Here is a 12,717-nt window from a genome sequence, read left to right on the forward strand (position 1 = left end):
ACATCTAAGGACGAAGTGACCACTGCACAAGGAGTTGAATGGAGCTGTAGTGCTTGAGGTCATCCAATGTTTGGATGTTTCCCTTGTGAAGCATACTTGATTCAACAGACTAGTTAAATACAGGGGCATTTGATGTGGAATTGATGACCCTCTAGACCCTCTGGGTAGGCGGGTTCCCCCATGGATTTGAACCCAATCTAACTGCTAGGTCACATACTAGGTCACATCCTGCACTTGGTTCCCACTCTTTTCCTAGTGGCTCAAGCTGTAAAAAGCTGCAGTGACAAACTCTAAACACTTTTTGAGAGGCTTTGTCATTCTAGATCAGTGGTGCATTAGAGGAAAAACGCCTGCAGTGATGAGGATTTGGTATAATTTTATTTAGGACAAACTGGCAAAATAGATTAAGGACTTTGTGAGATGTGCATGTATTCTTAGGATAATGAATTGGGCTTGGTACAGTTATGAAAGCCTTCACATTGAATTGGTAGAAATGGTGGTAAAACAGAAAAATTGGCATATTCTCATGACCAGCTTACTGGCTTTGTTGTCTTTGTTGTCGATGATGAGCAGTTCTTGAGTGCATTTAAGGTCATGTCTTACTCACTAACCACGATTTGTCTGTATTTGGCCCATAACCAGCACTGCAGAGCAGAGGTCCTAGCCGAAGGCTCCGCTCTCTGTAAAAAGTTGGGTCAATTTAATTTACTTTCAAATGTAGAGCAGGCTAGGAATGGGCTGGAATTCAATTCAGTCCACTATGTCGACAGGGTTTTAAAGTCAAGGTTTTGATCTTCCTGATACCAATTACAGTGTTACCCGACGCTTGATGAGCAGTTGATTCACAGTCTTTCAAATGCACTGTGGAGGAGTTCTGCTGTGCTGAACACTTTCCAAATGATGGCCAGGGAGGGGGTGGTGGGGTAGGATTTTGCAAGATTTGAGAACAGCCAGAAGGTGAAGCCAGCGAGCTCTAAAAGATGTCTGTTCAGCTACTGTGTGAGGAATGTGTATTATTCCAGAACATCAGCTCACCCACGGGGAATTTGTGTTATGATAACACTGAGGCGATGTGTTATGGTAGCAGGCAGTGTGTACAGTAATAAAGGGCTTTCTGACACGTGCAGCCTTGCTGTGCTGGTTCTGAAGACTATGGCTAACTGCGCTATTTATAGAACAAGTCTCGGACTGTGCTGCCTTCCTTCTGTTTGTGCTATAAAGCTCTCTAGTTGTATCCACTAGTTAGCTCTGTTGGGGTATGTTTTCTGGCTTTCTGTCTGTCCACAAAGCATAGGGACAAAACCTGTGGTGCCTGGGTATTTCTTCTGATATTTTCTGCACAGCACATTATGATTCCAATTAGCGTTATACTGAGCATTATGTAAGTTGTAGAAGCTGTATCAGCAAGACTAATTGCAGATGAGCTGTCCATATTAATCATCTAACGTGGTGCTAGAAAAATAAACAGTGCTGACCGTTCTACTATTTCTCAAGTAATCATTCATTGACTGCTGTTATATGATGCAATTCTAGGCATTTTGCCTAAAGCAGTAGTGAAAGCAAGTGCATGAAGTAAGGACATCTGTAAGACAGATAGCATTCCTATCCAGCTAGTGTCAGACTGCAGTGTGTACACTTGTGCAATGTCCTACCTTGATGTGCTGTAGGCCCAGGGGTTTGTCTCACAAAGCAGGATTTCATGCTTAGCCAGCTAACTTTAAGCTAGGGTTGAGTTCGAATTTTGAATAGTTGTGAAAGTTGTAAAAATGTACTAGCAAATTTGAGCTAAATTAGGCTTCTCTCTTATGTTATATGTTCTTATAAGAACCATGGGGTGTCCAAACTCTGTGTGCAGCCAGAGAGCAGTGAAGAGCCTGCTTCTCACATTTCGTTCAGCATAAAAAGATTACTGTGGCCATCTGAAGTGCTGCACTATGCAGCAGATATTACAAAGCATATGAAGTGTTCTAAAGAAGTACCCTCTACTCAAGGCCCAGATCATCCCATTGGTTTTACATGTGCATGCACAGGGGCCATGTGTTTTGACTCATAGTGGAAACTTTACTACCGCCACAGTGAAGAATGAACTAATTTCAGTTTTGTCAATGTGTTACGGCTGATTAAAGTCAAAATCGCCACATCTTTATTGAACATTAGGTTTGTTTTCTCCTCCAATCTCTATTTAGCAACTGTTCAGCTGTCTGTCGTTTGATTGTACTGAATTTAAAGCTCCAGATGTTCAGAATATTTGCCTGGGGGATCTGTAAAAGAGAGACCTGACACTTAGTCCTTTTCCAAAACAAAATGTCAAATGTCAGCCAAGTTGCATCGCTCTTGTCGGTAGTGATCCACAAACTGTCTACTTCCAAGCATAAAGTCATCATAGGTGGCATAAGTGAAAATAAGTAAATAAGTTTGTGGGCCGATTTCAATTTGTCATCTTTATTAAGGGTAAATATTATGGAGATGGTTGGTGTAAAAGTAGAGGAGGCAGTGGATAGGGCAAGATGGAGGCAGATGATCCGCTGTGGCGATCCCTGAAGGGAGCAGCCGAAAGAAGAAGAAGAAGATTAAGGGTAAATATTGCTTGTCCAGAGCAGAAACATGCTTGATAGAGACCTTGCATTGGTTGTTGGGCTTATGTAAACCTGTGCTCTCATTTATGTGTGTGTAATCTTGCTATTGTTTTGACTTGCTTGGAAAAAATATGCACTTATTACTTTGCCCAGTACGGTGGTAAATGCTGCTGTCATGGTGCCTCATAGCCCTCATGTAACCTGCTGTAATGTAATAATTCCAAAAAAATAACCCACTCAGGTAGGGGCCCACCAAACAGTTGTGCCCAGGGGCTGATAATTTGATGATCCAGGCCTGCTCTACTTGCATAGATTAAATGTAATAAACCAAACTTGCTATTAGGTCTGAGAAACAAGTGACGGTGAGACTAGGCTAGGAACATTAGCTGAGGGGAAATTAGACGCTTAGCATTTGTCTCTTTATCTTAAAGACTTTAGATTGGCTGCTTTTCTCAGGGTGAATTTCAAGCCACTTAATATGGCACTTAATATGGATTTGTATTCTGGGTTTAAGATCAGTGGTAGTGAGAATTGGAGTGTGTTTTTTGTGCATGTAATCCAGTGTGAGGTAGCCAAGCTTTTTTTTTGATTGGTTTTTTTTTTTGGATTATGGCTCAAATATCAAATATGACTGAAATGCCCATCCCAACGTGAAGCTTAGTTCCATCTGTATTTTCTGTCTCAGGAGGGTAGGTCACTGTTACCTGGTTACCTGGCTACACTGTCATGGCAACTTGTTTCGGTCATGAACAGATGTTGGAGCAGTGAGAGCTTCTGACCAATTGGAGGCAGGCTTCTGATGGAAGTGGGCCTTTTTCGGGTCACTTTTTCTTTTTTTGTGATGCTTAAGGTATTAATAACATAAGAATATCACTTTCAGTGGCAGTTATAAACCATACCACATACACAGAACGGCCACTTTGTTGGTGTAGTCCTGCAATTACAGGGCTAAGAACCAAATAAAGCCTGTTCTGTGGGGGTCCTTACCACTGAAAAATAGGGTAAAGGGGGCTGTCAAAGAATGCAGAAAACAAATTGACTGCAGTCTGTAATTATAGAACTACAAAGTGCTCCTATATGGTAAGTGGAGCTGATAAAATGGAAGGAGAGTGTACTTAATGAAGTGGTCAGCATAGACAGCAAGAATATTAAGCAGTTATTACTCCGGTAAGAATTAAAGACTAAAACCCAACATCACTGTTTAATTTATACACTGCTCAAAAAAATAAAGGGAACACTCAAATAACACATCCTAGATCTGAATGAATGAAATATTCTCATTGAATACTTTGTTCTGTACAAAGTTGAATGTGCTGACAACAAAATCACACAAAAATCATCAATGGAAATCAAATTTATTAACCAATGGAGGCCTGGATTTGGAGTCACACACAAAATTAAAGTGGAAAAACTTTGGGATCTTCTCCCAGACCTGGGCTAAAGCATCCGCCAACTCCTGGACAGTCTGTGGTGCAACGTGACGTTGGTAGATGAAGCGAGACATGATGTCCCAGATGTGCTCAATCAGATTCAGGTCTGGGGAACGGGCGGGCCAGTCCATAGCTTCAATGCCTTCATCTTGCAGGAACTGCTGACACACTCCAGCCACATGAGGTCTAGCATTGTCCTGCATTAGGAGGAACCCAGGGCCAACCGCACCAGCATATGGTCTCACAAGGGGTCTGAGGATCTCATCTCGGTACCTAATGGCAGTCAGGCTACCTCTGGCGAGCACATGGAGGGCTGTGCGGCCCAACAAAGAAATGCCACCCCACACCATTACTGACCCACTGCCAAACCGGTCATGCTGAAGGATGTTGCAGGCAGCAGATCGCTGTCCACGGCGTCTCCAGACTCTGTCACGTGCTCAGGTAGCGGTCCTGCTGCTGGGTTGTTGCCCTCCTACGGCCTCCTCCACATCTCCTGGTGTACTGGCCTGTCTCCTGGTAGTGCCTCCAGCCTCTCGACGCTACGCTGACAGACACAGCAAACCTTCTTGCCACAGCTCGCATTGATGTGCTATCCTGGATGAGCTGCACTACCTGAGCCACTTGTGTGGGTTGTAGAATCCGTCTCATGCTACCACGAGTGTGAAAGCACCACCAACGTTCAAAAGTGACCAAAACATCAGCCAGAAAGCATCGGTACTGAGAAGTGGTCTGTGGTCCCCACCTGCAGAACCACTCCTTTATTGAGTGCGTCTTGCTAATTGCCAGTAATTTCCACCTGTTGTCTGTTCCATTTGCACAACAGCTGTGAAATTGATTGTCAGTCAGTGTTGCTTCCTAAGTGGACAGTTTGATTTCACAGAAGTTTGATTTACTTGGAGTTATATTATGTTGTTTGTGTTCCCTTTCTTTTTTTGAGCAGTGTATTTTATCAGCACAGTTCTTTATAAATATTCTTTTTACCAGGCTATATCCAGTCAGTACTTTCATAAAGTTGCTTAAGGTTTCATCACTATTACAGTATTTCTTTTCCTCTTTATTTTTCATTTTAACCTCAACTTACTTTATGTTATATATTTAAGTCACGTAAAAATATCATGTTGAGGAATGTGAGTGTTCCATCATACTTGCTAATTTTGTATCTACATTTACATAAAACAGTGTTACTTACAAATATTTGCAGATATCAAAGCAAATGTAAATGCAGAATAAACAAAACATATCCTCATATAGGAATATTTACTGACATGTTAGAAAAATCACAAGTTTAATTGCGGTCCAGGCCACACCAATGCTTTATACTTGTTAAATGCAAGCCTCATTTGATACAAGCCCATGTTTAATCCATTCACTATTCATTTTTCACTGTGATTTAAGATATGTTACATTGACCTGCCTTTACATATGTTGTTTTTGTGGGATATGGAAAACTCTTAGTATAAGCCTGAAAACCTGAGGCTATATTTTTCAATAATGTTTGGCAATTTTACATAGGTAATTTTATATTTTCCAAATTCCAAATATTGAAAATGTACTTATGGATTAAGATTATTAAGTAATAACTTATCTCTCCATATAATATACTTGGACTAAATGGATAATGGACAAAATGAAATGACCCAAAATGACTTGGAAAAAATTCTGGTTCCATTGACCTACATTAAAGGTAAAGTAGGTTTTTTCCTTCTCCTGCAAAGTTATCATTTTGGAGATACAAGGCTTTCTTCTGACAATGGCAGTATGCAATATATGTGTGTGTGTGTGTGTGTGTGTGTGTGTGTGTGTATATATATATATATATATATATATATATCTGTGGAAGGAAGTATGGTGTGGAAGGAAGGTCCAATATTCTTCTTGAATACTGTGCATGTCTGATCTGCAACAACCAGGGTTTGGTGTGCATAATAAAGACATGTTTTAGTTATAGTTGTTTTTGTGTTATTAGCTGCAGCACATTGCATTTGTCTGTACTTGTGACTAAGATGAAGAACAGAAGACATTCTGTGACCAATTAACTAGGTAATAGGTAATAAAGCAAGTTGCAATTGCAGCATACAGAAATATCTAAGAACAGTATTTCATATTGTGCAGTCCTCACAGGTAGTCCTACTTTGTAAATGTAAAGGCACTTTTATATTTCTTACAGGATGATAACGATGGGATCCCCTGGTCAGAGGAGAGAGTGGTGCGCAGAGTGCTCTACCTCTCCCTCAAAGAGTTCAAGAGAGCACAGAAGACTAAAGTTGACAATGGCACAGGAATCATAAACCGTAAGTATCCCTCCTTCGATATTTACTCACATATACGCATGCCATACAGACGTCAGTCAGAGACCACCCTTCGTTTATTTCACTTCCAGTTGAAACAGCCATTAAGTGTTCACCCTTCACCTTGAATACAACTTTCTTTTAGGGAGACTCGCTTTCAGATTTTCAAAGTTCAGTCATAGAAGTTGGTTGCATTACCTGCTTCCCCTAGTCCTGTCAATCCCGAACTCATTCAGTCATGGCTTGGGCTGTGGAGTCTGGGCTCTGGGGAGGTAATGACAGCGTTTTCGCTAGCTAGCTTGCTTCACTTGTGTCATTGATTGAACTGTACAGACATTAAAGAGCATGCATTTGAGGTACATTTCGTTTGCAGTGGATTCTCGTCTGACATTACATTGTTCAAGACTAGACTCTTTTTATATTAATTCCTTTGGTTCACAGTATTATTCTGAGTTACCTTCAGTTCACTTGGCATGTTAGCTCGTCAAACTGTAGAACTATATGTGGCAACAACAAAAATAAATTTTCAGCTGTACAATCAGTTACCTTTTCTTTGTATCTTGAATACATAACACCGTTACATGTATTCCTTTACTACCCAACCCTGATAAAAACCCTGTCTGATATTGTAATATTGTATATTTGAACTCTAATGGATTTGAGCTACTTTGCACTTTGAATATATCATTTTTTCCCCACATATTAAGTTACTCCCTAACAAAATTAAAGAGGGTATCTGATGCGACGTTGTGCTGTGCTTGAGTGCAGCTAACTTAATAATGCACATAAAAAGCGACTGCTCTACCCAGTGGCCCTGCTGGGCAGCAGTATTGGTGCTCCTAACACAGTGGGATGCTGACCTTTTAGTGGCAGGAGAGAAGCCTTTTCTGTTATCAGCACCACATCTAACGCTCTGCATCCATCTGCCGTCATAGAGCTCACAAACCTGCCTGTTTGGACTAGTGGCTGTTTAATAGGAAACAGAGATAAATATTTAAATTTGAAATTGATTTAATTTGATATGGCCAAAAAACCAACAATTATAATTGTACAGCGCTTTACTGAATGATATTGTTGTCAGCGTGAAATACGAATGTCAATAGTTAGTTATCACAAAATCTTAAAGAGTTACAGTTCCATAGACCTGCTGCTTAACCTTCTCAGGTCAGTGTTGTCATATGCAACATCAAAGGATGTAATTGATAGTGAACGCTGGGTGCTAGAGACATTTTGCTCGTAAGGGTGGCATTGTTTCTGAGACAGGTCAGGAACACAGCCTCCAATTGGTCACTAAGTCAAGAAAACTGCCTCTGATTGATTGACGAGCTAGGAACACAACCTCTGATTGGTCGCAGAGTCAAGAACACAGCCTCTGATTGGTCGGGGAGTCAGGAACAGAGCCTTTGATTGTTTCACAAACTCAGCCAAAGGTGTCAGTGGACGGCCAACAGCCCTACTAACAGTAACATCACTCTTTTCAACACGAAGAAATTGATATATTACAAAGTCTCCAAAAAGACAGTGCAGTTCAAGGATGGATTTACAAAGCTTCTGGAAGGGATACGGTCATATTGGAGCCCTCATTAAAACAGCTACATGCTGGCCTTCTGGGTAAATATGAAGGTAAATCTGTAGCATGCAGCATTCCCAAGCTGTTTTTTATTTTATTTAGGGCATCCTTTGACACCATATATGGCATCGTCATCCTGAGAGGATTAGCAGGATGTGGCACTTGAGGCTTGGACACTGGCAGCTCCTCTGCACTTGAGGTTTGGGTGTGGGTCTCTGGCTTCAAACAGTCAGCCGTAATGTGTTGTTTCACTGGGGTATAAATATATGGTGGCACAGGCAAATTCTCTTAAATATCCAGAGAATACAGCAATGGTGTATGACAACAAGTTGGTCTTGGATGTAACTTGGGAACTTCTCCCAGATCTACAATCAGATGCCACCTACATAACCAGATGTTTGGGAGGGCTGCCAGCCTCTGTTGTCAAAGACCAGTCCTTTTTTTGCTGAATGAGTTGTGCTACAGGGGGGTTGAAGGTGAAACCAGAGGAAGGTAGATCTACAGAAAGAGCGTTAGTGGCCATTGGCCTGCCATTATAGAACTTTCATTCGGACCGTGTTCTTTGGTCAGACGAAACCAAAATCGAGGTTTTAGGTAATGAACGCTAGAGGTTGGTTTGGGGTAGACAAAAAGAAAGCTATGCAGAAAAGTACCTCACCTGCACTGTGAAATATGGTGCTGGATCTGTTATGTTGTGGGGCTGTTTTTGTTCCAAAGACCTTGAACAACTTGTTCAGGTACACAGTATCACAGACTTCATCAAGTACCAGCAGTTATTATGTCAGACCTGGCTGCCTCACTCAGGAAACTTCAGCTGGGCCATAGTTTGGATCTTCTAGCAGGAGAATGATTCAAAGCACACCCCAAAATCAACACAAAAATGGTTCATTGACCACATAATCAAGGTTTTGCAATGGCCGTCCCAGTCCCTTGACCTAAACCTCATAGAAAACCTGGGCAAAGAGCTGAAGGAGAGAAGAGTGGACCTTCTAATGTGAAGGATCTGTATGGCGGAATGACCTCAGATCCTTTGCCTGTTCTCCAGTCTCATTATGCATTAAGGGAAGACGTAGAGCTTTTGTCTTTGCAAAGGTAGGCCATACAACAGTTGTGGCACACATAGATTTGAGAAAAATATTTATTTTATGATAAGATTTAGGTGTTTTTCTTTAGAGCATTGTAATTCAGATGATATTTTGAATGAAAGATCATAAGGATAAGCAGTAAAGAATGTGTTTCAGCCCACTTTGCTCATGTTTAACAGGGGCTCTATATCAGTGGAGCTCTGTTTTTGAGTTTCATATATTCAGAGTGTTCCGCTTTTAATGAAATGTGTGAACTCTTGGATAGAGATGCAATAAATCTAGTCAGTTTGAGGGAGACCTTATAGGTTTAGTTGGCGAGGCAGGCTGCCTTTGAAGAGAAAATGATCTCTGTTGCTGTACCCTTCAGAGACTTTGTGATTGAAAACATGCCTAAATGATGAAAGCGATGATACTGGATATCCACATTCTTTTTATGTTTTATGCATAGAAAATGCTGAAGTGCAGAAGTGACTTTTTAAAAGTTTACTAATGGATGTTCATCATTTAACACCATGTGAATGAAAATTTCGAGGAAATTGACTTGACGGTAACTGATTTAGGAGCATGCATAGATGAGATCCAGTATTTATAATGTTCCGTAACTACATATATGTAGTTATTTAACCTCGCCCATGCCAGCACACAGTACTTTTGGGCATGCATAGAACTGGGCTGCTTTCCATTGTGTCTCAGCCACTCAGTGGCCCATTAGGACTATTATTGTTCTGCCATGATTGCACTGAATATGCGTTAGTGAAGTAAATTATGCCCCGAATAATGCCCTCTCTGTATGGGTTTCATTTGCTGGGGCTGCATTACGTCGTTGAGTCATTGCACTCTAATGGGAGAACTCAGTGGCCTGCCTGTGTGTGTGCGTGTGCGCACAGCACGCTGCATTGCCTGTCCGCTCACACACTCCCCAGAGAACTTGAAAGGGAACACACACAGCCCGTGAGTTCAGACAGTGTGCATGCTAAGCAGCATGCTTTTCTATTTGTTATGATTATGCTTCTGAATGGCATCACTTTGTTTAACGAAGTGGTTAATACAATACATAACAAAAAAAACTTTTTATCTATATCTAGGGCTGTCCAATGATTACCATAGGTGATCATGATTAATCGTATTCTTACATGTGTCTTATTAACGCAAGATATATCCTAAAAGCTGTGCTTTTGCTATAGCTACATTAGTTGACATTGCTGAATCTGCAGTGTGTTTTGCTTGTAGATGATACTTCAGACTCAGTGTACTTCTGTGATAAATTCATGACATAATGGTCACATAAATATGCCCATTATGTTTCTCTGCTCATTGTCCATTTTATCAGCTCCACTTACTCTATAGGAGCACACTGTAGTTCTACAATTACAGACTGCAGTCCATCTGTTTCTGTTATCCCCCTTTTACCCTGTTCCTCAGTGGTCAGGACCCCCATGGACCCTTACAGAGCATCTCAGAGGTACTATTTGCATGGTGCATCGTTCTCAACACTGTAGTAACGCTAATGTGGTGGTGGTGTGTTAGTGTGTGTTGTGCTGGTATGAGTGGATCAGACACAGCAGTGCTGCTGGAGTTTTTAAACTCTATGTCCACTCACTGTCCACTCTATCAGATACTCCTGCCTTGTCAGTCCCCCTTGTAGATGTAAAGTCAGAGACGATAGCTCATCCGCTGCTGCGCGGTTTGTTTTGAGTTCCTCATCAGCGGACACACGATGCTGCCCACAAGCTGTTCCTGAATATTTTTGGTTGGTGGACTATTCTCAGTCCAGCAGTGACATTGAGATGTTTAAAAACTCTAGCAGCACTGCTGTGCCTGATTCACTTATACCAGTGCAACACACACCAAGACACCACCACCACATTAGTGTTACTTCAGTGCTGAGAATGATCCACCACCCATATCGTACCTGCTCTGTGAGGGTCCATGAGGGTCCACTGAAGAACAAGGAGAAAGGGGGCTAAGAAAGTATGCAGAGAAACAGATAGACCATAGTCTGTAATTGTACAATTGTATAAGTTACTTTGTTAGCCCCCCTTCAACCTGTTTTTCAGTAGTCAGGACCTCCACAGGACCACCACAAAGCAGGCATTATTTGGATGGTGGATCATTCTCAGCACTGCAGTAACACTGACGTGGTGGTGGCGTGTTAGTGTGTATTGCGCTGGTCTGAGTGGATCAGACACAGCAGTGCTGCTGGAGTTTTTAAACACCTCAGTGTCGCTGCTGGACTGAGAATACTACACCAGCCATGTCCTGTAGGGAATCGTCCTATGGCCACTGATGAAAGACTAGAGGATGAGCAACACAAATTGTTCAGCAACAAATGAGCTATCGCCAACTGTACATCTACAAGATGGACCAACAAGCTTAGTGTGTCTAAAACAGTGGACAGTGAGTGGACACTGTTTAATAACTGCAGCTGTGCTGTTGCGTCTGTTACACTTATACCAGTGCAACACACACTGACCCGCTACTACCATGTCAGTGTTACTGAGAATGATCCACCACCCAAATAATACCTGCTCTGTGTTGGTCTATGGGGATCCTGACCATTGAAGAACAGTCTCAAATTGTAGAAATAAAATGTATGATAAGTTGAGCTGATAAAAGGGAGAATGAGTGTAGATACCAGTTCGGTGTGCCTTTTTGAAGTGGCCAGTATACATGTATGTATGTATATAGTATACATGTATGTACAATCTACTTCATAATGAGCGCCTACATTTTTGGCAACTAGTAGGGCCACACTAAAAGCCCAAGCACAGGGCTATGAAACAGTCAAACTGTATTCCCTTGAGTGATGGTGGTCTATCCAGTACCTTTAGTATGACTGTTCCAAAGTTCAGTCTGAGAAGTTAGCTGCATTTTCTGCATCTCACTATCCAAGTAATCCCAGTTTAGACTAATCAGCCGATAAAACTCTACATCTCAGATGCGGATCTTCTTTTTTGTGTATTTTCTTTTTCAGTAACGGCTTCTTGACTTCTATGCATACTTTCCGACCCATGGTATTGAAAGCTTTCTGGGTAGGCTTTCCACAAAGAGTGGACTGTGTGGCGTGTGTCTGTGGTAACGTGTGCCCAATTAGTCAAAAGAGCATTTGTGAGATCAGGTACTGATGGCTCGCAATCAACATTCCAGTTTTTCCCAAACGGTGTTCAGTGGTATTGGTCAGGACTCTTTGCAGACCTTCACCCCAAACTAGTCTTTATGAGCCTCGCTATGTGCGCTCGGGTACAGTCATACACCATTCTAGCCGACACTTGACTTTGTGGCCTTAGGCTTGTGTGCAGCGGCTAAGCCTTGATAACCCACTTCATGAAACTCATGACACAATTCTTGTGCTAATGTTGATTCCAGAGCAAGTTTGGAGCTCTGTAGTGAGTGATGCAACAGAGGATAGGCCATTTTTAAATGCTGCACTCAGTGTCCCCGCTCTATGAGTTTTCAAGGACTACCGCTTTTTGGCTAAGTTGTTGTTGCTTCCATTTCATTTGTTTTTTCACGAACTGAGTTGTGGCAGTGATGACGTCCTATGACGGTGCCATTAAAAGTCAATAGGCTCTTCAGGTTCATTCTACTGCCACTGTTTGTCTATGGAGATTGCATGATTACTATGCTTGACTATGCACCTGTTAGCCAAGGGTGTGGCTGAAACATCTGAACTCAATAATTAGGAGGAGGTGTCCACATACTTTTGACCGTATGGCGTGTATTTGCCATGCAAATGGAATCACAACTTGTTATTGACTGGATGGAGTT

At 41.7% G+C, this 12,717-nt stretch overlaps 1 protein-coding gene across 2 annotated transcripts in view; it reads left to right on the forward strand.

Annotated features, from left to right (window-relative positions):
* jarid2a (jumonji, AT rich interactive domain 2a) overlaps positions 1-12,717 on the forward strand; it is a 120,638-nt gene that overhangs the window by 20,348 nt on the left and 87,573 nt on the right. For both annotated transcript variants that reach the window (XM_017724538.2, XM_017724537.2), the window contains exon 2: positions 6,174-6,297. In XM_017724538.2, the coding sequence (XP_017580027.2) occupies positions 6,174-6,297 (124 nt within the window). The remainder of the gene's footprint in view (positions 1-6,173; positions 6,298-12,717) is intronic.

Source organism: Pygocentrus nattereri, chromosome 3, assembly GCF_015220715.1.
Source record: "Pygocentrus nattereri isolate fPygNat1 chromosome 3, fPygNat1.pri, whole genome shotgun sequence".
NCBI classification, from domain to species: Eukaryota; Metazoa; Chordata; class Actinopteri; order Characiformes; family Serrasalmidae; genus Pygocentrus; species Pygocentrus nattereri.